Below are 26,112 nucleotides of genomic sequence, written 5' to 3'. Positions count from 1 at the left end.
CTGGCAGGAAATCCACATGGATGGTTCATTTCAGCAAAAAGATGTGTAGGAAAAAAAGTCGGTGAGAACTGAGACCAAGAGGTTAGCTCGGGGGATGGTACGATGGTGGCTGATACTGTCCTGTTGCTTTCGCTGTGATTTTCAAATTTTCTAGAACGTATGCGGCACCTTTATCATCAGAAAAATGAAGTTATAATCTAAAGGAGAGAGGTCTAAGAAAAGATGCCCTGAGAACAGCGAGCTCCCCATGTGTTTGATTCTGGGGTCACCCTGTGGGCGGCTTCCAGGGGGACCAGTGGGAGCTGCCTGGCCCCAGGCACATCCCCCAGAACAGGTGCACCTGTGGTAGATAGCTTGTGTTTCTCTCCTTCTTGCAAATGGGGTCAGTGAGAGAGTCCCCGGTGTGGGGCTGCTGGGATGTGGCACCCCGAAATTCCCATTCAAACCTCTGACCCCCCTCCTGCAGTGCCTTGGAGCCCTTGCCTTCCCACCTCCACCTGGAAAGCCGGCCCACTCGACCCCCAGGTGCTGCCATCCGCCTCTTGCAGCCAGAGGTGGCCCGCGGGGCTGTTTGCTTCACCCCAGTGGGTGTGCATCACTGTTGACTGCCTTCCTTACTGACTCCTACCCCGAAGTGCCTTTCCAGGGGTCCTCCTGCAACATAGTCAAGTTCTGCCTGGCGGAAATGGTATTTGTCCTCACGGCTGAGCCTTGATCCTGGGTGAGGATGCCGTCTCTGTCTCCCCCAGACCCCTGCCCCTGTGCCCGGTACAGAGCTCTCATTCATTCGTTCAGCTGTTGTCCAACAAGTGCCCGGGCCCAGGCTAGGTGCCAGGGGCACAGATCTGCTGACTTCAGGGTGTGACCTCATGTGTATCTTTGCGCGTAGGTTTTGTGCACGTCCCCTTCGCCTACACACAGCAGGAACAGCTCCATTGGACATGATCTGTCGTCCTTTCGGCTGTGCCGGTATAGAATCTTGCCGGTACCTCCGGCCCACCCGGTTAATTCATTCAGCAGGTGTTTATCAGATACCCACTAAGGAGGTACCAGGCCCTGACCCCAAAGAAACGTGACCCAAGGTCTCTGTCCTTGAGAAGTGCAGTCTTGGGGTCTGTTGCAGTGCAGACTGGTGAGGGCCGAGGCCAGCGGGGCCAGGGGTGGTCAGAAGCGTGGTCCTGGAGAGACGGGGGGCCGGGTGGGGAAGGGCGTTCCCGCCCAGCTATGGGTATGCGCTCCGATCCCCGCGGCCCTGGAATCCGGGGCCTGGGAACACTGTGCTGGCCCTCCTTGCGGCTTTTGCTTCTCCAAAGCAGCCCCGAGGGCCGACGGAGCTGGAGCACGGGCCCCGGGGCTGTGAGTCCTCCTGCTGTGAGTCCTCCTGCCTCCGCCGGCAAGCAGGAGGACCTGGGCTGCAGAACTTTCTGAAGGAGAACCTGGGGACCAGACCCCAGAACACAGCATTGAGTAGCACGCCTCGATTCAGACCAGAGAAGATGGGTCACGGAACTCAGAGGAGGAGAATGGAGCAGCAGACCTAGAATGCAGCCCTTCCAGAACCGGGAGCACAGATGCTGGAGGATCAAGTCCCCCAGTGGTCATTGGGGAAAACGAGGTGGTCCAGGGATGGGGAGGTCTGGAGCCTGGGTGAGCGTTGGTGCGCATGCTCGTGGTCTCTGCTGAGCCGGGCCCTCCCCACAGCTTGCTGCTGCCTGACCTTGGGCAAGGCCTGTCCCTTCTCCAAGCCTCAGTTTCTGCATGATGGCTGTGTGACAGTGAGCTGAGATGGAGCACTTCACTTGGGAAGGAGTGCTGCCTTTGGTGCCCAAGCTCTCCTGGGCGGTTCGTGGTGTGGCTGAGGCCTGGACCCTGGCCACCTGCCTCCTGGAAGGACCCTGTCCCCTGGTGGTGATGGTCTGCTCACTGCTGTTGTTCTGTCTTCTTCCCCACACTCAGTGGGCTGTTTGGGCACTTGCGGGCCTTTCTTGGAATGGTCTTTGGATCTAGGAGGTAGGAAGGACTGAGTGATTAAAGGAGCAGGAACAGATTGGTGGCTCCATATTAAGGAGCAGGGGCCCAGTGCCTGCAGCCCTGCATGGTGTCCCCTGCCCTTTGGTGGGGGCTTCCTGAGTGTCCCCGGTGGAGACGGTCAGGGCCTAACCCAAGGGGGCCATGGCTCCTCGCCAGCAGGGGTGGGCTGAGATTAACTGGGGAGGAAAAAGAGAAAGGGCTTATTGTTGCAGCTTCTCAGGGGCTCCCCAGGTGCCCAGGGTGGCAGAGCCAACCAGCTGTGCACCTGCTCCGGCCCCGCCACTCCCGCAGGAGGGGGCTTGGGCTGCTCGGGTTCCCGGGGCCCTGGAGCTGCAGGCTCCGAGCCAGGAGCAGCCGCGTCACCTCCCCAGATCCCTGCGAGGACCCTGCAGGGGGTGTCAGCGGCCTCCCCTTAATGCCTTGGGGAGAGTAGGGTCCCAGAGCTGTGGGTGGCAGAGCCAGGGTTCCAGCCCGTTCTTCCTGCCGCAGCAGCTGGTCGAGCCCCTGCTGCACGCCAGGCATGGTGCTAGCCACTGAGCGCCCGGTGGTGAACCGCACTCACTTCGTTTTTTGCCTTCTTCCTTCCTGAGCCTCCTCCAGCTCATCAGCCATCATGTTGCTCTGAAGGCTGGAGTCGTTTCCCGTGTCCCCCTTCTCCACCACTGCCCTCCCATGGCAAGCGACCCCGTCCGGTTCATGGAGATGAGCCACCTCATCCGGGTATGCTCTGCCCAGGCCGATCTAGACTTTTCCAAGCCCCATTCCAGGCTTCAGAGCCCAGCAGTGCTGACTGCAGGTGCAGGTGTGTGGGTTTGCGGGGGAGGGTCATGTCTTCATTCAGCAAGCCAAGGTCAGGACCTTCTTTGCATCAGGCCCGGAGCTGGGGCCCCAGGGGAGCCGGGCAGCACCACCCAGTGTGGAGTGAGGAGCCCTGGGGGACAGGCCAGGGGCGCCCGGGGGGAAGTGCGGTTCAGCTGAGCCCACCTGGAGACTAGGCGTGTGAAAGCTTACACAGGAACTCGGAGCCTCCTGCAGGATCTGGACTTTTTCCTGAGGGCAGGAGTTCCAGCCTGGGAGGGGCAGCATTGGATGTGGCTTTTGTTTGGTTCACGGGGACCAGGCCAGGGGGCCCCCGGGAAGCCACTGCTCTTGTCCAGGTGAGTGCGGATGGTGATGCAACCAGCATGGACAGTGGCACAGCGGGACAGGTGGGATGAGAAGTATTGGGGCATGGAATAGACGCGCTTGGTGAAAGACGTGCGGAGTCCGCAAGGGGGAGGATTGAGGATGGCTCCTGGGCTCCTGGCCTGGGCAGATGGGTGGACGGTCACGTCACGTCGAGGCCCAGGAGGAGGAATGTTGGGAATGCCTGAAGTCGTCCTGGCGTCCCTGGGTGCCAGGCTCAGGTCACAGGTTATCAGCTCAGGTTGTTGGGACAACTGTTTGAGTGAGTTCTTTGTGCCTGGTTTTGCAGCCATGGACCCACCGGGTCTGCTCCTCTCTGTCCCTTAACCCCACGGCACTCTAGCCTCTTGAGGACAATTGCACCCCCCTGCCTGTGCCCTGTGCCCAGGGGGAAGTGCCCATGGGAGCACCTCTGCTCCTGCCTGGGTACACGGGACTGACCTCTGCAAGGGCACCGCCCCGTGCAGGGGCATTCCCCCCCACCACTCCCCAAGGTGCAGCTCATGGAACAGAGCCTGTCCACGCTGTGGCTTGAATCTGTGGCCCTCCTGGCTCTGTGCAAAGGCCCCATGAAGACAGACGAGGCGCGCATCCTCCCCACCCTTCCCCCACCCGCAGGCCTCTGGGCTGGAGATGGAGCTGAAGCTCCGCACTGAAGTGGCCCTTTGTACATTGTACCCCTGGAGGCTGGGGAGCCTGGTGGGCGGGGCCGGCACTGCCCGACACCCTTCGCTGATCTCAGCAGGGCTGAGGAGCGAGGTGGGGGTGGGGGGGCTTTCTCTGGGCCCCGGGAGCAGGACAGAGCACCCTGCTAGGTATGGGTACGCACTGGCCAGGCCTGCTGCCCCAGGCCCCCCAAACTAGATGATACTTGTCACTCAGAGTCTGTCATCATTTCTCTTCAGAGTTCGGTCGTCACGCAACAGCTGTTTCTGGAGCGCCTTCTCTGGGCCAGGCTTTGTCCAAGGGGGTGGGGAGCCGCCGAGCCCGGTGACCGGTGACTGAGGCTCATGATGACCCTGCTCTCCTGCTGTTGACGTTCCGAGCGCCAGGGTGTGGGTGGGTGAGACAGACCACTAACATGTAAACAAAGAGACAGCTTGCTTCCGCAGTGGTTGGGGGGGGGGGGGGGGGAGGGCAGATGACCTGGGGAGGGGACAGCCACTCTAGCTGCTGGGGCGGGAGGGCCCCTCCGAGCAGGCAGCCACATTCCAGACAGAGGAAAAGCCAGGGGGAGGACCCTGAGGATGAAAAGTGGGGACTGTGGCCGGAGCCCAGTGGACGAGGGAGGAGAGGGCAGTGAAGATTCAGGGACCAGATTGGCAGGGCCTGTGGGCCCAGAGAGGAGCTTGGGTTTCATTCTGAGCCAGACTGGGGGGGTGGGTTGGGAGGGCCTAGGGTCTTGTGGGAGGGGGGTGAGCTGGAGATGGGGGACATGTGGCCTGATGGGGACTTTGCAGTGACAGAATTTGTGGGGCCCAGTGCCAAATGAAAATGTAGCGCCCCTTGTTCAAAAAGTAAGAATGTCAAGACAGGAAGAAGGAAAAAAAAAGGAGGCAGGCCAGTGAGGAGGAGGAGGCATGGGGCTGGGTCCTGGGAGCGTTTTGGAAGGAGGTGCCAACAGGCCTTGCTGTGCCCCCCGCCTCGGGGAGCGGCAGGGGATGAACTCAGGATCTCAGAGGACTGGTCTATGTCGAGGCTTTTTGGATGCGGCCCTCTTTACCCCTCATGGGGTGAGGGGTTGGGATGGTCCCACAGTTCAGATGGCGACTTTGAAACCCAGGTATAGTAAGTGACCAGAAAGCACTCAGCCCAACCTTAGGGGCCTTGCTTTCTTCAAGGTGATTTCCATTTTCCACAGATGTGACAGCTGAGGCTGGGCAGAGCTGCTCTCCGCCCTGCCCCCTGGGCTTGTCTCCTCTCCCTTCCTGCTCTGCTCCTGGTGGGCAGGGTGGGTTATTTGGGTCTGGAAGTACCGGAGTCTCTGGGGAACCTCGGGGGGTTCCGGGGGGGGGGGGGGGGGTATGTGAGCGGTAAGCCTGCATGGGGAGGGCCAGACAACTTGGTTGAAGGACTGGTGGCATATTCTTTTATGAGTTGGAAGAGGTTAGGTTCTTCTCTTTCCTCTACATTGGCTGCACGTCAATGATTAATAATCTGCCCGATTATCACTGGCTCCTGCGGCCCCTCCTGCTTCCTCGGCCCCACCCTGGCTGGACCCTACCCTCCTCTTTCTCCTTCCTTCTCCCTCCTGGCACCCCAGACCCAGCCCTGCCCCCCTCCCAGCCATAGACCCCAGGCCGCACCCCCGCAGAGATGACAGGGGGCCCCGTGCCCTTAGGAAGTCCTTTAGTCCTGCTCACTTGGGCCTTCAGCAGCCCTCCCGGGTGGGGTCTGTCCCACCTGACAGGTGCAGACAATCAGGCACTCACGCCTTCACCACACTGACGTTCACTGTCCAGCACCAGGAGCAGGACTCAGGTGCCCACAGCCTGCAGGGCAGGCCAACTGGCCGCCAGGAAGTTTCTCTCCAGGCTGAGAGGGGGCTTCTGAGTGGGCTGGGGGGGGGAGGGCAGCTCCCCAGGGGAGGCTAGAGCTAAGCTGGGTGTGAGAGAGGAGTCCCCCAGAAACCCCGCATGCATCCCCCGACCCAGCAGTACGGATGCTGGAAGCTCTGCCCCCCAGCCTTCTTCTCTGCCGGGGTTTGATTTGTCTTCACCCTCTTAAGAAGGAGCCCGGAGAGGGTAATTCCCACCACAAGGAATGAATGCCTTTCTCATGGTGTACTTGGGCATGGAGCCAGGCAGTACAGTACAGTACAGCTGTTTGGGGGGGGGTCTCTTCTGGGCCCCCAGTTTCTCATCCGTGGTCAGCCACACAGTCCAGCTTCTACTTCCACTCCCAGAGAGCCCTTCACCCCCAACTGTGCCCCCACCCCGCCCCGGGGCTGTTGAGTATGGAGCCCACTTACAAATGAACCGTGCAGGGTCTCTTGAGGGGTAATCAGGATTCAGGCTCCTCTCGCGGCCCTGCAAGCCCCCACTTTGTGTGAGACACTGGGTCCCACCAGCAGAGACTACTTCCCAGCTTTTTCCGCCGGTACCACGCTCCTCTATTTCCCATCCGTGACCCACCGGAAACGCCCAGCGGTCCCTTGGGAGTCTGGGAACAGTTCACGGTGACCTTCCACCCAGCGAGGGAGGAGGCGAGGCTCCAAGAGGAGATGGGCACGTGGTTTACCGAGCGCCAGGCACTGACAGGCCCCTCACCTGGAAACGGCTCGTGTGTGCGCACACACCCACGTCCCCACACCTGGCACCGGGCGCCTCACCTGGAAACTGCATGCACGCACACCCATGTCCCCAGCACCTGGCCCCAAGGAGCAGCTCCAGCAGGGTGGGGCTGCCGTCACTGCCACCAGGCTGCCTGTTTCTACCTGGGACAGACGAGGAGACTGCAGCCCTGGGAGGTGAGGTGACTCAGCTAGGAAGCGGTGGGACCAGGAAACCTGCCCAGGTGAAGGCCAGAGCAGGCCCCAGGCCAGGCCGGGCTGCCCAAGTAGCCCACTGACTGCCACCTGGGGGGGCAGGAGACAGCCTCCGGGGAGGAAGCCCCTGTCATGGAGTCATAAAAGCCAGACACGGGGTTGCAGCAGCGGGGAAGGGACACTGTGGGGTGCCACTGCGGGGACCCGAGGCAGGTAGTGGGTCAGGTGAGGGGAAGGTGGGCGTGCGGGGGTCCAGGCACAGAGGAGCCGGGGGGATACCAAGGCAGGGTGGAGTGGTAGGGAGTGGGAGGCCCTAGGATTGCATCAGACACCACTTTCAGGGCGAGCCAGGCTGGTCACTCGGATCCCTGACCTGTCTCCTCATCTGTAACAACGAAGGGGGCTGACATAGGGATGGAATTAGAGAAGGGAGCTGAGGCAGTTAGCCCCCTACCAGAGGGCAGCTGTGGGACAGGCCTCCAGCACGCCCTCCTCTTCCCCCGTTTGGTGACAGGCTGACGAGGGGCAGCTGTGGGCGGGGGCGTTTGGCATCCCCAGGCCATGCAGCTGGGCCCAACTGGCTGGAAGCCAGGGTCGGGCTGACAGCAAGTACCCAGAACCACCCCCCCAAACGGTGGGTACAGTTGGTGTGGGACCACGCCTTGCTCATCTCAGAGTTCGGATCCAGCAGAGCTGGGGAAGAAATATGGGCTCAAGGAGGGCAGTACGGGCATGAGCCAGGTCCCCCGATGGACTTCAGGCCCCCTGGAGCCTCCTGAAGTCCAGGTCTCACCAGGGCAGGGAGGTTTCCTGACTTCTTAGAACACCAGACCCTGAATCTTCAGGGTACCGCAGATCCCAGTATCAGACCCCATCCAGGGCGATCAGTTCCTGCGGCCTTTCAGGAGCCCTGGGCTTTGTGAAACATGGTTTTACTTCACCGTAGTGTGGCCTCACAGAGCGCTGCCCTGGGGGGCTCACACCATTACAGGTGGAGGGGAGCCTCCGACAGGGGATTTTGGCCTTGCAGCTCTCCCGAGCACAGGGCTCTTGTGATTGGTCACCTGCTGGAACCAGGGAGGTATGTGACCTGCAAACGGCAAGCCCTCGGGCTCCTGCTGGGGGCCAGGGTGGAGGTGGGGGAAAGCCCTTGCCCTGGGCAAGGCTGAAGGCAGCAGCCGAGAACTTGCCCCCTGAGTGAGGACCCCTAGAAGTGGTGAGTAGATGTGAGTCCCAGGCAGGTCCCTCAGCGCCCCCTCAGTCCGTCTCTTCACCCCCTGATGGCTGGGAGGATAAACGGAGTAAGGCATACGGCATCTGGCAGCCAGGCCGTTCAGGAAGTGCCGGAAGGTGAAGATGATGGAGGCGCCGCCGTCTGGGAGGAATGTTCCAGACCCACTTGCCCCCAGACCGGTCCAGCCCTGCCCAGTTAGAGGGTTTAGCTGCATCCGGATTACTGACTCGGGAGGGTGGCCACTGAAATGGGGGGCCCAGGCTTCTGACCAAGCAGCCCCTGAAGTGTGGGGTGTCCTCGCCAGCCCCGCTAGGCTCCACAGGCCCCTCACAGACTCAGACGCCCCTCCCCTCCCCCCCCCCCTTTGCTGTCACCACACTGGGGGTTTCCTCCTCTGTGAGGTGGCTCCTTCTCGGGTCTCAGCTGAAATGTCCTCTCTTTGGGAGGCCCACCCTGGCCCCTGGCATCCTCTGTTGGCCCGTTTTCTCATTTGTCCTCTGTCCCTTCCCCGGACTGGGCTCTAGGGGAGGACCTCATTTATGCATCTTGTTCCCTGCTGCACCCCCAGCTCCAAACCAGGACTGATCTTGCTCTCTCCACCCACCTCAGGCAGGGCAGAGGCACCAGCGACCTGTGAGCCTCACATCCCCCCCCCCCCCCCCCCCGCCCCCCCTCCCCCCTCACCGCCCCAGCCCCTGGGTGCCTTCCCTCCCCGCAGGGCCCAGCCCCGAGCAGGGCAGCTACGTCTCTTGATTCTTCATCCAGCAAATCCATGATTATATGTGGCCCTGTTGACGGGGACACAGTCAGATCCCTGTGCCTGAAATTCCACCTTAGTGCTCATCCCTTTGGCTTGTCCCAGACATTCACTGAATGTCTGGGCCGGGCCCCATGCTGGGCTCCGGGAACACAGGGTCAGCCTGACTTGGAGAATCACAGTGTGGGAATGGAATGAACAGGGCCGGGGACAAGGCCAGTCGCTGCTGAAGTTTACTGTGACAGGGCAGAAGCAGGGGTTGGGAGAGACATGATCTCCGGCTCGGTGGCCGCCAGTCACGCTTGGGTGGCTGCCACCCTCTCCTCCCACCTCTGCCCCAGCAGCCCCGGCACCCCTGCTGGGACGCGTCCACATACCCTCTCTGGACCACGGAGGGGATGCAGGCAAGAGGCACGGCCAGCTCCTGGCATGGCTGTTCCCCAAGGCCCCGGCTGTGAGTGTGGCCATCAAGAGCCCTTGCAGCCCTTCTGAGATGGACGTCCACCTCTGCCCGGCTGGGGGTTTTAGACCTTTTTTTAGTATAGAAGTTTTTCTGCAAACGAAATCTTAGGAGAAACTCTAATGTATGAAATTGAAAAGCTGAGAGAGCATCTTCTTGATTGTTTCTGGCGGGCTGTCCCTGGCTTCGTTACTTCTCCCCGTCGTCATCTGGTCCCAGGAGCACCCTGGGGATTCCCCAGAACCTGGTTTGGGGACACCTGTTCTCAGTGCCCACAGAGCCCTTTCTGTGGGATGTTGGTCTGTGTCTGCATTGAGCCCCCTCTTCCCCTCCCCAAAGCCACCCACGAGGAGTCCCTGCTTCCTCCTCAGATGCCGCAGTCTCCCTCCTGTGGCAAACATTCACCCGCCCCTCACCAGATATTGTTTCATCCCTACCAGGTGGTCGCTCTCTCAGGCAGTGTTCCAAACACTTTAAATACATGAAATCCTCACCGCAGCCCTGTGACCTGAACACGGTGGCCCCACCTTGCTGCCTCTGCACAATGAGGCCCAGCCCCCTGCACCCTTAGGTGCCCCCCCTCCCCGGGCTTGGGCTCAGCTCCTCTGTGGCTCTGCTCCTCCCCTTCCTCCTTCCCAGACTTTCCCAGGTCCCACCTCCAGCCCACGTCTTCCCCTGAGGCTGGGACCCTCCTCCTGCTCCCTCCCTCTGTCACCCCAGCTGCTCACCGCTCACCGCTCAGCGCCACTCCCCACCCTGGCCCTAGGTCCCAGGCTGGATGCCCCAGGCTGCCTCCTCGCCTCCTGTACCCTCCCCTCTGCTCCTGCTGCCTCCTCCCAAGCCCAGCCCCACCATTCCCCCAGGGCTGGTGCGGTCAGCCCAGCCCCCTGCCCCGTCCTCCCCAGTCCTCCCCAGTCCCGTCTAAACCTGCGCGCTCCAATTCCATAGCAGCTAGCACATGTGGCTACTAGACTAAAATTCAAATTAAGTTAAATTATAAATTAGTTCCTCCGTCTCCCAGTCAATTTCAAGTGCTCGGTAGCCACGTGGGGCTAGCGGCTGGTGTGTTGGACAGCATAGCCTGGCTGTTTCCACTGTCACGGAGAGTGCTGCTGGGTCGCTCTGGAAGCCGCTACTGGTCACCCTCGGGCACAGGGGTTGCTCCGCTCAGAGCCTTCAGGGGTCTGGGGCTCAGGCCAATGGCACCACCCCCCGTAAGTGGAGGCCGCGTGGGTGTGCACAGGTGAGCAGAGGAATGCTCTGCAAGTTGCTTTGCCCTCTGAGCTTCGGTTTCCTCATCTGTAAAGTGAGGATAATAAGTCCTACCTCCAAGGGTGGCTGGGAGGGTCAAGTGTATGTAAAACATATGCCGACAGCTGGTGCATATCTAAGCGTGTGATGAGTGGTGGCCATGACCTTAACATGAATAAGGCAAGGTAGGGCCAGATGTCAGGAGGCAGGGGTCACAACAGCCATGAGCCTGAGTGCGGGACAGTGGGAGCCACTGCAGGCTTCTGAGCCGTTGGCTGACGCCTGAGCATGACTAATCTGTTTAGCCTCCAGCACTGTCCAATAGAGTATTCTGAGCTGGTGGAAATGTTCTTTGTCTTCACTACCCATGGGCCTCTGGGGACCAGACACTGATGTCCTCGGTGGGCCAATGACCAGTGGGGAAAGAGGAGAAGGCCCCGGGGAGCTGAGGGCAGGTCCCAGCCTTGGGAACCACTTTCTCAGGCACATGCTAACAGCCACTCTGTGGGAAAGTTCTCAGGCGTCTGGCAGGGGGCTGGAATCAGGCCGAGTGGGAAGGGGGTTGGAGCAAGGAGAGAGGGCCAGGGCACACGGGCTGGTTGTGGGGGAGGGGGACGGGTGGGATTCACCATGGAAAGGGCTCCTGAGCGTGAGCATTGGGCTGAAGCTTCAGCCAGCCCCCTGCCCTGGAGCTAAGCCAGCAAGAAAGAGTAGGGCCCAGATTCTTGTGCCCAGGGGAGTGGCCTGGGCACCCCATCTGGCTGGTCCAAGAATGGCTCCCAGTGTAGCTGTGCCTCTCTTTTGGGCCTTTTTTCTTATCTGTGGATGGGAGCAGCAGCAGTTCTCCCACCCGCCTCATGGTGAACAGGGTTTGCCAGGACTTTCCAGTTCCTGGGCAGCTGGGGTCCTTGGCCAGGGCTGGCCCTTTGAGCCGACTTCTCTCTGGGGAGTGCTGGGGAGTAGAAGTCCTGGGGACTGGGGATCAGGGTACATCAGACCCTCCCTTAGCTAAGCTGTTCGTGGGTAGCCTCAGACTGAACCCCCAAATATGCAGCCCCACTGGGCCCCAGGTCTACCTGTCGGCAGGTGCAGCATGCTTGGGGAATCTTGGTTCCCATCTGCTTCATTCCCACAAGCCCTGTGTGGCTGAGCGAGTAGCTTAACCTTGAAGCGTCCATTTCCTCGTTTATAAAATGGAGACTCACATACCTTCCTGCAGGGTGGGCCCCAGGAAGGGCCCCCAATTTCTCCAGCTGTTGCAAGGGCAGCGCCTGGCACACTGCAGGGTCTTGGGAAATGTCCACCAGTAGCCTGGATGATGCGCTGGCTGTGGGGTGACCCCCGCATGTAGGCTTGACCCTTATGGAGCTCTGCCTGATGGATAGGAGCTGAAGGAATGAATAAAATGATGAAAGCTAAAGAAATAAACAGAGCGTCAGTTGTTTCTCGCATCTTGCCAGAATTCTGGAATTTGTCGGACTCCGTAGCTGCCTCCTCTGCCCGTCTCTCCGTGTAGGATCGTGGAACCTCACATTAGAAGGACTCTTTTTTTGCCTCGGAGTCTTCTGATTCCTCAGGCGCTGCCTTGCTCTGCCTAACCCCAAGGAAGGACCCGGAAGCAGTTGCAGAAGCTCCAGGGAGGCTGATTTAGGTCAATAGGAGGAAGAATTTCTACCAGCCCAACGTGCTTGGAATGGGTGGCTCTAAGAATTGGACAAGCAGAGGCCAGATGGGCACTTGGCAGGAGCACTGGCCTGGGGTGAGGGTTTGGACAATATTCTTACTCCGGGGCCCTTCAGACCCCGGGACAGGAGTCTGGAACCTCTGTGGGGCTCCAGGTTCCCTGGGCTCCGAAAGCCAGATGAGTCACTGAGATTGCCCGGTAGGGTGTTGGGTGCCAGTCAGTAGTAAGCAGCCTTCCAACTGGCTCAGTCCTTTAACAAAGCCAGCCAGGAGCAAGCCTGGCGTGTTTAGTCATGTCATCTGCATTTGGTTGCCTGGCAGGAAAGGCAAATGGAAGGAAAGAAACAGGCATTTTTAGAGCATCTACCAAGTGCTGGGCTCCATGCAGGATGCTTTGATACCACGGCTCATCCAGATCTCCCGACAGGACTGCAAGGGAGAGGATATCTTCCTTCTACGGCTAAGACTGAGGCTCAGAGAGGCTAAGTAACTTGCCTGAGGGCACACAGTAAATTACAGCACTGGGGTTCAAGCCAAATCTTCCTGATTTCCAGTGACAATGAAGGTCAATGTTCACTGAGCACCTACTTGATGCATAGACACAGTTACTAGTCCTTTGCATGGATTAAGTCATTTGTTATACCTCCATTTTACAGAGAAGGGGAACTGAGGCCGGGAAAGGTAGGATAACTTGCCAAGGTCAGGGGCAGTGTTCAGATCTGACGTCACAACCACTGTGCCTACCCTGTGTCTTAGGCAGAGTTTGCTGCCAAGATACACCTCCTGCCTCCCTCATGGAGATGGGCAGAGCCCTTGGGTCACATAGGGTAAGACTGGAATGGGGTGGAGGTGAGCACAGGGAGGCGGACTTCAGCTCAAAATCAAGATGCCCTTTCTTTCTTTTTTTTTTTTAAGATTAATCTATTTATTTGACAGAGAGAGACACAGCGAAGAGGGAACACAAGCGGGGGGAGTGGGAGAGGGAGAAGCAGGCTTCCTGCGGAGCAGGGAGCCCGATGCGGGGCTCGAATGTGGGGTGCATTCAGAGGTGCTCCCAGGTGGGGTTTGTAGATGGGCCATTTCCTGCCCAAGAGTGGAGATGAAGTGAGCTGTGCAACCTCCCAAGATTTCCCCTCATGGCATTTCCAGAGCGTCCTGAGCACCTACTAGGTGCTCTTTGCTGCTGGACGCAGAACACAGCTGATCCCTTCACCCAGTGTAGGAGTTGAGTGCCCCGTGGCTGCTGCAGAACTGAGGACACTGGGGATCAGGTGTCATGAGGCAGGCAGGGAAGGGGGCCAGAGAATGGTGGGCAGGGGAAGTGGCCATTAAGACATGAGCCACTGAACCACGGAGGAGGCTGGCAGGGGCCAATGAGAGGCTGGTGGAGGCCATTCCCAGGGCTGAACTAGGACCGTGGTCAGCGCAGGCAAGCTCAGGACCATGGAGAGCTCCACAGGAGCCTCCCGTCACTCCGATGACAGCTGTCAGGGTATGTCTGCATCCATGAGGCTACTGTCAGCCTGGCCAGGCCCACAGTCATAGCCTGTGGTCTCCAGGGAGCACCTGTCCTCTCTGCCCAAGAGCCACCCCCCAGACAGCCTGAGCCCTGACCCTGAGATTATGGATGGGTTGTGGGGTTTGGGCTCATCTGCTTTCTTCCCTTACCCAGTCAACCTTCTAAGCAGAGCCCAGAGAAAGAGGGCGCAAGGAGGAGAAGGAAAGAGTAGGAAGAGGAGGGAAGGAAGAAAACCTGCCCAAGGGCACCTTCTGGGGCATGGCCACAGCCACAAGTCAGCACAAGAAGAGGAGGCCCAGGGTGGGCTGATCCTGCCACCATCCTGGGTCAGGGTCAGCCTTAGCCTGCCCCATCCCTGATTATCTGTTACCAGGAAGCACCCAGCACCCCACCCCCACCTTCACGCAGGAGACCCAGGCCCCTGGGTGTGTGTATGTTGGGTGGGGGTGCTGGGGAGGCTCTTAGAGAGCCTGAAATTCCTCCTTTCCCCGGCTCCCCAGGAAGCAGGGCGCCCTTCCCCAGCCCCTCCACCATCCGGCTCAGTTTCTACCTAGGCTTCACTTGCTGAGCCCCTGCTCTGCTCCTTGCTCCTCTGAGACGGGACAGCACCCATCAAGGCCCAGGCTTTGCCAGGGGCTCACCTCCAAGCTTTTACTCTTGCCGTGCCCCCACCCAAAGGTTCTCTCTGCCAGGCTGGGATATAGCAACAGGAGTAAGAAGAGTTATAGTGTATTTCGTACTCACTATGCGCCAGGCACTTTATATGGATTATTGAACCCTCATTTTATAGATGAAAAAAAGGAGGAAAGTTGTGAACTTGCCCAAGGCTACACAGGAGATGGCAGAGCCAGGATTTGGAGTCTTGTTCCAGAGTCTGTGTGTATGGAAGTGATGGTGAGCACATTGAGGAGGCCCAGGGCAATGCAGGGTGCTTTTGTTGAGCACCTTCTGTGTACAGCTCCCTGCCCCAGGTTGCTGGTAGCCCAGCTGGGGAGACAGAGGTCAGGGAAGGTGAGCTCAGCATGGTGAGCATTGGCAACAGGGCAGGGCTATGGACTGGTCTCTCTGATTTGGTGTCTCATATAAAATAGGCAGGACAGGAATGATTATATCCATTTTATAGATGGGGGAGTTGAAGCTCAGAGAGGCCAAGCACTCTTGAGACTCAGGTTGACAGTGGCTATATAAACCCAGAGGCTGATGCAGGGAGTCAGGAGGAGGGTTGGCAGAACTCAGTATGGTTCTTTCAGGTCCTGACCCGGGGCAGAAGCCACTTGGTTTCAAGAGAGGCCGGCCCTGACACAAAGCAAGCACTGGAGAAATATCCAGTGAATTTTACGGAAATGAGTAAGGGCCTAAGTATGGCCTCTGAGCTGCCTAAGGTCATCCTCAGCAGCAGGAGGGACCCAGACAGGGGTTTTGTCCTTAGGGAACTGCCTGCCTAGTAGGCCTTAGAGGGCAGTGGGCCAGCCCATTAGAGACCCCAAGTCCTTCCTCAGCTAACTTGCTTCTCCAGGCAGGTCCTGGCCACTGCACCCCACCTGGGGTCCTGAGTTCCCAGAGGGGCTCAAGCTAATGCATGCCAGCCAGCAGGAGTAGGGAGTGGAGAATGGTGAGCTGGACAATGCTCCCCAACCCAGCTCCTCCTCCCAGAGCCCACAGGGGGACGTCAGATCCAAAGCATTGCTCACCCCACCCCCATCTACCCTGTGAAGCTTCTAGACCAAGCATACTGTGGAAAGGACATGAGATTTGGATCCAGAGACCAAAGTCAACAGCCAGGCTCTGCCATTAGCCGGCGAAGCGACTGGCCACGCCCCTCACTCAGCCTCAGTGTTTGCATCTGCTGGGAGGGATGCTGCTTGAGGGTGAGAGCGAGGACCTGCTGTCAAAGCCCAGCTCTGTTGTTCACCCATCTCCGTGAAGGCTGTTGAGAGGTGGCCCCCACCCCAGTCAAAGGCTTCTCCGTCCTTCTCGGTCCAGACTCCTTGCTCACACTTCACACCCAGGTCTTCAGCAAATCCAACAGAACCTAAGCGCTTTCTTCACGGCTCTCACCGTGGTTCAAGCCGCCCCCATCACACCTGGATGGTGCTGAGGTCTCCTCACCACGCTCCCTGCTCCACCCTGCAGCCAACCGTGTCCTCTCAACAGAGCAGCCCGAGTGAGTCTGTGCAGACCAAAGTCAGGTCATGTTCCTCCTCTGCCCAGAATCCTCCTGTGAAAGCCACATTTCCTGCTGTGACCCCAGGCGCCGTGTGATCTGGGCCCATCCTGTCCGCCTCCCTCCTGAGCACCAGCTGTTCCTTCTTCCCAGAACCTTCTTCCCCTGCCCCCTCGTCTTTGTCAAGTCTCCGTCTTCTCAGTTAAGCCTGCACTGGGCACCCTGTTTGTCACCGAGCCCACTCTACCTCCTTGCCTTTACCCAGCTTTTTCTCTGGAGCATGACTCTTTCTAATGTGCAGTATTACTTGACTCATTTATTTCTAATTTATTGCAGTCCCTTGTCCTGTTCACCCCCGGGTACACTGCACGGAGGTGGGGTCCTCGTTTGCCTTGTCTCCTGGGCTCCCAGGGCCTAGCACAGTGCCTGGCACACAGCGGGCTCTTGATAAGTAGTTGCTTCGTGAGTGGGTGATATGGGTCAGGTGGGCACCCTGTGGGGTATTGTGTGGGTCAAATGTGATGGTGGCTCTTCCATCCCCTGGCTTGTCTTCACTGGTCACCAGTAGACTCTTCATGGGTGTCACCCTACTTGGGTTGAATGTGGCAGATGGAAGGGGCTCAGGACAGATTTACCACTGGACCCCACAGAGTCTGACCCTTACTAATTGTGTGACACTGGGTAAGTTATGTCATTTTCTGGCCTCGGTGTCCTCATCTGTAAGATGGGTATGACAACGGTGCCTGCTTCGTGTTGAGAAGATTCAATAAGGTCTAGTGTGGAATGTGCTTGGGACAGTCACTGGTTTGTGAGCGTCAAAGACCATCAGCTTTGCTGTGATACCTGATGGGTTCTCGACGAAGCTTTATAACGGAGGTAGAAATTCTGCCAGCTGGGGCCTAATTTGGTTCCGCGGATTTAGCCCACAGCTGGGCCACCTGGAGCGCTCATCTCAGCTGTAAGGAGGGAGGGAGGTGCTGGCACGGGAACAGAACTGTCCTAATGGCCTTTGGGAAAAGCCTTGTCATCTTTCTGAATCTCCGTTTCCCCATCTGTAAAATGGGTGGTTACAGTAACCTCCCAGGGTACATGAGATTTGCATGAGACCTCAGGAGCCCATGCTTTATTTATTTAGTTTCCTATTTAGATGCCACTCAGTGGGGAAAAAAATATTTCAAGCATTTATTAAAGAAATACATGAAGATAAGATAAAAAGGGATCGGGGAGTAAGAGTGAAGGAGGAGTAAGAGTGAAGCTGAAAGTGAAGGTGTCCCAGAAAATCTGGTCTGTGAGGCACTGACTTGCTCCAGGCCGACCACCGTGTGCTTCGGCATTTTCTAAGCAGCCCAAGTAATGAAATTAGCCACACACACTTCTTTGATTCTCTGCAGCAAGCCAGGCTGGAGCCTCATCAAGGGGCCTCACTCTGAAAGCCCCAGTGAAAGGGGGATCCCAAGCACTGGTGAGTCTGTCCTCCGAAGGGCACATCTGGCCAGGTGTGACCAGGTCCTGAAAGCCAGCCTGGCCGGGGAGCCGAGGGGCAGCTGGACCAGGGTGACCCTGGCGAGGCTATAGGGGCCCTTCGCGCCCAGCAGGGCCACTGCTGCTGGGGGAATGAGCGGGAGCGGCAGCCTGGCCCCGCCCTCCTCAGCTCATGGGCTAGTTCAGTCCAACAAGGGCCAGGATTGGGGTGTACTCCATAGAGGCTGATTCCAAGTGGGAAAGAAGAGCCTGCCAGAAGGATCAGGGCTGCCTTCCTAGGTCCTCAGGGCCCTCTGGCGGGTCAGTCTGGAGGCTTCTGCTGTGCTGACCTCCCATCTGCAGTGTTGCCTGATGCCTAGCCTTGCCACAGCAGGAACTCCTATCTACCGGTCTTTATTGCGCCTCACCCCTCTGCCCCACCACTCACCCTGCTGGCCTGGTCTGCCTGGTCTCACTTTGCCAGAGTAGGGCTGGGATCCCTTAGAGAGAGAGGAGCCCAGAAGACCTACTTACAAATGTTGCCAAGGAGCAGCCCCTCCCTCCCACCTTCCCAAAAGCCAGTGGAGACCAGCAGCAAACCGCCCCCGCCCTGGGACAGCTGACATTTAGCAGAGGCCAGGTCCTCCGCCCCAACTGTCCTACCCGACTGCCGGCAGTCAGCTGTGCCAGCCACCCTCGGGCAGGCTCCAGGAGGGCTGGGCATTCAAACTGGAGGAGGTGGGTCCCCTTGGACCTGATAGTGCAAGTACCCCGGCCAGGGGACTTGGCAGCCACTCCACTGTTCCTCACCACCCTGCTCAGGACTCCTCACCAACGTGAGGCTGGGAAGGGGGTGGAACAGGAGGCAAGCCACCCAGGTTCCTGCCCCAGCTTTGTAACATCAGGCGGGTCCCTGAAGCCCCCTGGGTCCTGGTTTCCTCCTCTGTAAAATTAGGAGGTTGGAGGAGGTGGTTCTTAAAATTTGTTCTAGATCAAACATTTCATGATTCTGTGCCTTATGACCACATAGCTTAGAGAAAAGTATGTTGGAATCTTCCAGCCTTGAAAGGACGGAAGTTTATTGAGCACCTGCTGCCCACCGGGGACGCTATACCCATTTCACAGGTGTAGAAACTGAGGTTTAGAATGGCGAGGAGCCTTGCTTAAGATCACAGAAGTTTGAAGCCAAGTGTGCATCTTTCCACTCTCCCCTGCTGTCCTCAGAGTTAGGAAGTGGAGGGGAGTGTATGGCAGCAAGGCACCCAAATGACCCAGAGAAGTAAGGAGAAGCCACAGAAAGGAACATTTGAAGGGAAAGAATGTTCTACGTGGAGGGACAGTGCCTCACTCATGGGGATCTATGGAAGGGAAAATGCAAACACCAGATGCCAAAGGCCAGTTTCTGTCCTAGCCCCTCCCAAGACTCGATAGATCATCCAACCATCATTGGTCCTACTTGGCCCAGTGAGTGTAGCCTCCCAGCCTGCCTGCCCACCTCCCTGGGCTCTAGGACAAAACAAGCTGGAGGATTATGGTCAGAAGTGTGTTCTTGCTCCGCAGGTTCATTCATGAGATAAATAGCACATCTGAATGAAGTATGGACGTCAGTTAATAGTAATGCGGCCATTTCAATTTTCGAGTTATGACAAATGTATCATGGTGGTGTAAGACATTAACCACGGGGGAGACCGAGCGAGGAGTGTAAGGGAACCCTCTGTACTATCTTTGCAACTTTTCCGATATTCTGCAATAGAAAGTTTACTTAAATTGTAAAAAACAATATACAAGGCTCTCCATTCCACAGCCATAAGCTAATTGCTAAATCGAACTGTGTAAATGAATAGAAAGAATGGTTATACTCATGAGTCACTCATGAATAGAGAGTGATTCATTCAAAATAACCATGGAATATTGTGTGGGATTTAAAAGGAAATGGTAGATTTATTACTACAGATACGAAAATCTCTTTATCATTGATTGAGGAAAACAACTTGATTGTACTTAATATCCAATATGATAATATTTATGAAAAATAGGAAATCAAAAACAAATACTGCATATAAAACCAGCAACACACCTCAAACAGATCAAACTGTTTATGCCTGGAGATTGGTCTAGTAAAGGGGTAATGAAGGGGAACTTTTACTTATTCTTTTAAATATGTTAGAATTAAATGTGTTTCCTTGAGACCTGTGAATTTTTTCAGTGAAAAGGAATTAAAAAGATATGTCAAGCGCATCTGGGTGGCTCAGTCGGTTAGGCATCTGCCTTTGGCTTGCATCTTGATCCTGGGGTCCTGGGGTAGAGCCCCGCATCGCGCTCCCTGCTCAGCTGGGGGTCTGCTTCTCCCTCTGCCCCCCCCCCCCCCCCGCTCATGCGCTCTCACTCTCTCTCAAATAAATAAATAAAATCGTTAAAAAAAAAAAAAAGATTTGTCAACATATCCACAAAAGAAAGAAAGAAAGAAATGAAAAGAAAAGAGAGGAAAGCACCCTGGGCAGGGCAGGGAGGGGACGGACCCACGTTGGCAGCCTGCAGCCCCCTCTGCCCCTCCCTTGGGGCAGGTTCTGCACTGCAGAGTTGAGCTTTTCCCAGGCTGCATTGTTCCTAGAGCAAAGCCTAGCGGTGAAGCCGAAGCCGTTCTGGTCAGGGGAAGCAGGCCAGGTGGAGGATCAGGCTGCAGCGGGGGTGGGTGTGGGTGGGTGTGGTGACCTGGTGCTCTCTGAGGGGAAGGGAGGAGGTCCTGAGCCAGGAGGGGAATTTCCTTGTTGCCTCGCCTTCCAGGGGTACTTGGTACAGCGAGTTGGGACTCACAGGCTGGACTCGTGGGGGCCAGGAGGTGACTTCCTGTAGGGGCGCCAGGCACTGGCCAGGACGTTCACAGACACGGTGGCTGCAAAGGCCTCCCTGGGGTCCCTCCTTTAGGAGAGGGGCCTCAGGCTGTCCTCACCCAGGTCTGCAGACCCCTGACCCGTCCACTCTATCCCTCTTCACTGCAGGATGAAGATGAGACGCTACAAGCTCTTTCTCATGTTCTGTATGGCCGGCCTGTGCCTCATCTCCTTCCTGCACTTCTTTAAGACCCTGTCCTATGTCACCTTCCCTCGAGAACTGGCCTCCCTCAGCCCGAACCTCGTGTCCAGCTTCTTCTGGAACAATGCCCCCGTCACGCCCCAGGCCAGCCCGGAGCCGGGCAGCCCCGACCTGCTGCGAACGCCGCTCTATTCCCACTCGCCCCTGCTCCAGCCGTTGTCACCAAGCAAGGCCACCGAAGAGCTCCACCGGATGGACTTCGTGCTGCCCGAGGACACCACCGAGTATTTCGTCCGCACCAAGGCGGGAGGCGTCTGCTTCAAACCAGGCACCAAGATGCTGGAGAAGCCCCTCTCGGGGCGGCCCGAGGAGAAGGCCGAGGGCGCCGACGGCTCCTCGGCCCGGGGCCCGGCCCGGCACCTACTGAGCGCCCGCGAGCGCCCAGGGGCCCGCGGCCCACGGCGCAAGTGGGTGGAGTGCGTGTGCCTCCCGGGCTGGCACGGGCCCAGCTGCGGCGTGCCCACCGTGGTGCAGTACTCCAACCTGCCCACCAAGGAGCGCCTGGTGCCCCGCGAGGTGCCGCGGCGGGTCATCAACGCCATCAACATCAACCACGAGTTCGACCTGCTGGACGTGCGCTTCCACGAGCTGGGCGACGTGGTGGACGCCTTCGTGGTGTGCGAGTCCAACTTCACGGCCTACGGGGAGCCGCGGCCGCTCAAGTTCCGCGAGATGCTCACCAACGGCACCTTCGAGTACATCCGGCACAAGGTGCTCTACGTCTTCCTGGACCACTTCCCGCTGGGCGGGCGGCAGGACGGCTGGATCGCCGACGACTACCTGCGCACCTTCCTGACACAGGACGGCGTGTCGCGCCTGCGCAACCTGCGGCCCGACGACGTCTTCATCATCGACGACGCCGACGAGATCCCCGCGCGCGACGGCGTGCTCTTCCTCAAGCTCTTTGACGGCTGGACCGAGCCGTTCGCCTTCCACATGCGCAAGTCGCTGTACGGCTTCTTCTGGAAGCAGCCGGGCACCCTGGAGGTGGTGTCGGGCTGCACGGTGGACATGCTGCAGACGGTGTACGGGCTGGACGGCATCCGCCTGCGGCGCCGTCAATACTACACCATGCCCAACTTCCGGCACTACGAGAACCGCACGGGCCACATCCTGGTGCAGTGGTCGCTCGGCAGCCCGCTGCACTTCGCCGGCTGGCACTGCTCCTGGTGCTTCACGCCCGAGGGCATCTACTTCAAGCTCGTGTCCGCCCAGAACGGCGACTTCCCCCGCTGGGGCGACTACGAGGACAAGCGGGACCTCAATTACATCCGGAGCTTGATCCGCACCGGGGGCTGGTTTGACGGCACGCAGCAGGAGTACCCGCCGGCCGACCCCAGTGAACACATGTATGCCCCCAAGTACCTGCTCAACAACTACGCGCAGTTCCGCTACCTGCTGGACAACCCCTACCAGGAGCCCAAGAGCACAGCGGCAGGTGGGCGGCGGATCAGGGGTCCCGAGGGAAGGCCACCCGCCAGGGGCAAATTGGATGTGGTTGAAGGCTAAGGCTGCGTGATCTTAGAGGGCCAGTGGCAGGGTGGGGGGCGGCGGCTGCCCCTCCTGGTATTTTCCTGCCTCCCTCTGCCCTCTGGCTGGTTCTTGAGAAGACCAGGAGTGGAGGGGTGGAGGAGTCGTCCCTACTCAGGCCCTCGTGAATCAAGGGTCAGGCCTGTGAGCTCACAAAACATCCTTCCTCATCAGGAGAGGGGAGTCCAGCCCTTCTGACCACCAAGAGCCCTGTGGCAGGGGGGAGTGCCAGCCGAGAGTGCATGATGGTTACTGGGTAGCAAGGGAGGGCGGGCAGGGTGGGGAAGGGAACCTGCAGGAGCTCCCCAGGGCCACCAGGTGGGAGCTGCGGCCCCTGCCAGGAAGAAACCTACCATTTGGCCTCCTGGGGCTTTGGACCGGCAGCGGAAAAGTGGACGTGTCAGGAGGGCCTGGGGCTCTGTAAATAGATGCTTTGGGGTCCAGGAGGAAAAGGGGACACCAAGATGGGAGGGGATGAAAAACAGCAGCCAGCTGGGAAGAACTGCAGTGTCCTCAGAAGAGCTGAGCCAGAGGGAGCTGAGAACTCTGCCCCATAGGCCACCCCTGTGCTGGATAGCACCTTTGGGGTAGGCAGGGGTCTGCGGAAGTCCAAGGAGTCTTCCTTTTGGTTCCAAACCTGGCCTTGACATTCCTTCTTTCTTTTATATTGCTGTCTTGTGGGCTGCCCACTCAGTCCTTGCAAGGCCAAGAGTCCAGTTCTCAGGGTGGGATGGGAGCCAGAGGCTGGACCATCTACCAGCCTCATAGGTCGGGCCTGGGAGGGGGCGTGGGGGAGGAGGCGGTTCCCCATTACCCCATCCCCAGCTCCCCACCGTCTCTGGTAGAGTCACCCTTGCGCCCCTTCCTGGGGCTGGCTAGAGCCAGGAAGGGCCCACGGGGCTGCCCTGGACCCAGGAGGGACTTGAAAGCTAGCTGTATGTCATCTCATTCCTCTTTGCCTCATGAGGGCAGGGGATGTATTGGTTAGATTCTAAGCTGCTCTAATTAAGAAGCCCCAAAATACAGTGGTTTAAGCAAGACAAGCTTGTTTCTAGCTTAACTGTCTAGAGAGAGATGGTCCAGATCTGGTAAGGCAGCTCTGCTTTCCTTCATATGCACCTTCCAATTCTGGATAGAGTGGTTGCTTCAGCTCCCACCATCACATGTGCATCCCAGCCCAGGGGAAGCAGAGAACGGCAAGAGAAGTACATGCCCTTTCCTTATAAGGGCATTGAGCCTGAACCGGCAAGTTCACTTCTGATCACATCTCACAGGCCAGGTCTTAGTCACATGGCCACAAGTAGCTACAAGGGAAGCTGGGAAAGGTAGTCTTCAGCCACATGCCCAGCCTCAGCCTGAGAGTTCTCTTAGTAAAGGAAGGAGGAGGGAATGGAGACAGGAGACAAGAGCGTCTCTGGCACAGAGGGAGGGGAATGGGGAGAGAGAGCGTAGGAATGACTAACGCAGTCCTAGGATCCTACTCTCACATTCAGAACTCCTAGAAGCACCTGCTCCTGCCCCCACTCACTGCCAGCCCAGGGTTGGGGGGCAGTTAGAGCCTGTAGTTGTAGGAGGGGTGATAACACCCCCCCTCCCGAGGCCCCGTAGATGTTCACCCAGTGATGCCAGGATGCAGAGCCTGCCTGTGGGACGGTACATGTTTGTGCGTGTGTGTGTGTGTGTATTTATGGGCATGTGTGCATGCTTGGTGTGTACTTGTACGTGTCTGTATTGGGGTGTCCCTGTAAATATATGCTTCTGTATGGATGTGGGGGCAGGGCCCAGGCCTCCCCTTCCCCAGGACCTGGAGCCTGTGGCCACACCTCCTTGCGGCTCCCACAAAGTAACTGAGGCAGAAAGCCCTTATGGAGCCTAGAAAGCAAGGCTAAAGGGGGTGCGGGGTCTGTCTGTCCATCCGTCTTTCAGTCCAAGGAATGAGAATCCTCCTGACTTGAGGGCTGAACATCTGAGAGCTCACTACTTCTCCAGCCCATCTTGGTCCCAACCATATCCTTCCATCCGGTCCCACCCAGCGTCGAGCCTGGACTTTCTCTGGATGTCTTATTGGGGTTTCCTGATGGGCCAGGAGAGAAGGGCGTCTCCTTTGCCACAGCTCCGTCCAAGGAAATGTCTGGCGTGGGCATGGTCTGGGGTGCTGGCCGCAGAACAGCCTCTGGTGGGCAGGCATGAAGCAGGCGGAGGGGGCTCTCTGGCCTCCACTGTCCCTCCCCAAGGGAGTCCGTGGCGTGCCCCGAGGGAACCCCTCCCTTGGAGTTATAACAGCTGCTCTCCCAGTCCCTCTTGGAGCTGAGAAGTGGCGAAAGAGGTCAGAATGTCCCTGTGGCTCTGGGCCAACTCAGGCCAGGGCCTGCCTTCCCAGCCACCTCTGCTCACCTCCTGGACCGGCGGTCTCTGGGGGCTCCTGAATCATGCCTGAGCCCTAGCCCAGGGTGGGCTTCCTCATCCCATGCCCCCGGCACACTCAGCTGCTGTGGGGACGCCCCCTCCCCAGGCTGGCGGGGGTCCCTGGCCTCCAGTTCACCAGCTCCAGGGCAGGGGAAGGAAAAGGGGGGGGAGCTCAGACCTGCCAGGCCCCACCTTCCCTCTCAGACCCAGAGCATGTTTGTGGTCACTGCCAAGGGGAGACCTGGCCATTGGGTGGAGAGGGCGGCCATCAGAGGGGTGGGGGGGCCGAGGTGTGGGGTTGAAGAGTTTCACTTACACTCACATCATACACTGGGAATTTGGGGGGGCAGGGGAGCCCTGGGCCACTCCCGCAGTATGAAAGGAAACCAAACTGTGAATGGGAGTGCGGGCACGCTGCTGGCCCTGTCACCATCACTAGGTGTCTTTCCCTGGGAACCACTGGCCCTATGACCTCCAGAATCAGGAGGCTCAGCCCACCCACAGGTCATGTCAGTTCATGGGGGCAGGTTTGCAGCGGTGGACATGGGAGAGCTTTGGGGGCAAAGGTGGCAGGCGGGGAGGGGAGACAGGACTTCTCCAAGTGGAAGGCAGGGCCCTGGGAAATGCATAATTTAAGGACGCCAATGATAATAGTACTATTTTTTTTGTAAGGGAAAATCAATATGTACATTCTGAAATCATTTTCTCTGTAAATGGTTGGATTTCATTTCACCCTTAAAGGGATGCTTAAAGGAAAAGATAATATTAATAATAAAAACAGCTACAAAGTCTGAAAGGTACGCGTGTGGGGCCAGTTTGGGGGTGCTCTGGGTCAGGGAGGGGTGCAAGGGAGTGGTTCTGGTCTTCTTAAAGACCTCCTCACTGCCAGGGCTAGGCCAGTGGGGTGCGAGCCTCCCCATGAACCGGGTGGCTGCTGGGGAGAAGGGGGACATGCAGAGCCCCTTCACGGAGGGATGCAGTCACACATGTGCGCGCGCGCGCACACACACACACACGCATACACACACGCACGCCGCCAGGGGAGCTTCCTGCCCCACCCCACCCACACCTGGTGGAAACGCCGGACAGGGGAAAGTGCTGGAAGGAGGGCCACAGGAAGAAGAAGTGGGCCCAGGACTGGCGACATTCACCCTCCCGGGTAGGCCGGTACCCCTGCTGTCTCTGCCCAGAGGGGAGACATCCCCCCAGTCCTGCTCTCGGGTCATCCAGACAAACGCTCGCGCCTCAGTGCTCTTCCCCTCTATACCTGTCACAGGTTCCCTTTTTTTTTTCTTTTAAGATTTTATTTTTTTAAAAGATTTTATTTATTCATTTGAGACACAGAGATACAGAGAGAGAGAGAGCATGAGCAGTGGGAGAGGCAGAGGGAGAGGGAGAGGGAGAGGAAGAAGCAGACTCCCCGCTGAGTCAGGAGCCCGACGTGGGGCTCGATCCCAGGACCCTGGGATCATGACCTGAGCCGAAGGCAGACGCTTAACCATCTGAGCCACCCAGGCGCCCAAGATTTTATTTTTTTAAGTAATCTCTACACCCAACATGGGGTTTGAACCTACAACCCCAAGATCAAGAGTCCCATGATCCACCTACTGAACCAGCCAGGCTCCCCCATCACAGGTTCAAAGGTCACACAGCTACTGGCTGGCAGAAGAGGGACCGCACCTGGAGCTCCAGCACTGGTCCTGTCACCGGCCCTTTGGGGGCAGGTGAGGATGGCAGCGTCTCTCCTGTGGACTTGTGCTCTGATGGCGCCTGGGGCCGTGGAAGGTGAGGGGGCTTCCTGGAGGCTTTCTCTGGGCCCGTGGATGATGGTATTGTCCTGGGGAAGGAACC

General features: G+C 58.2%; 1 protein-coding gene across 1 annotated transcript; it reads left to right on the top strand.

Annotated features, from left to right (window-relative positions):
- The first annotated feature begins 2,718 nt into the window (after positions 1 to 2,718).
- On the top strand, positions 2,719 to 21,897 carry MGAT3 (beta-1,4-mannosyl-glycoprotein 4-beta-N-acetylglucosaminyltransferase). Its single transcript, XM_021687682.2, has 2 exons — positions 2,719 to 2,751; positions 20,232 to 21,897. Exon 2 carries the CDS (start codon positions 20,233 to 20,235, stop codon positions 21,832 to 21,834), a length of 1,602 nt encoding a protein of 533 aa, XP_021543357.1. The 5' UTR covers positions 2,719 to 2,751; position 20,232; the 3' UTR covers positions 21,835 to 21,897.
- The last annotated feature ends 4,215 nt before the right edge of the window (positions 21,898 to 26,112 follow it).

The sequence above is a fragment of the Neomonachus schauinslandi genome, chromosome 5, assembly GCF_002201575.2.
Source record: "Neomonachus schauinslandi chromosome 5, ASM220157v2, whole genome shotgun sequence".
Lineage (NCBI taxonomy): Eukaryota > Metazoa > Chordata > Mammalia > Carnivora > Phocidae > Neomonachus > Neomonachus schauinslandi.
The sequence above is the reverse complement of the archived record's forward strand: the minus strand, read 5'-3'. Positions and strand labels throughout refer to the sequence as shown.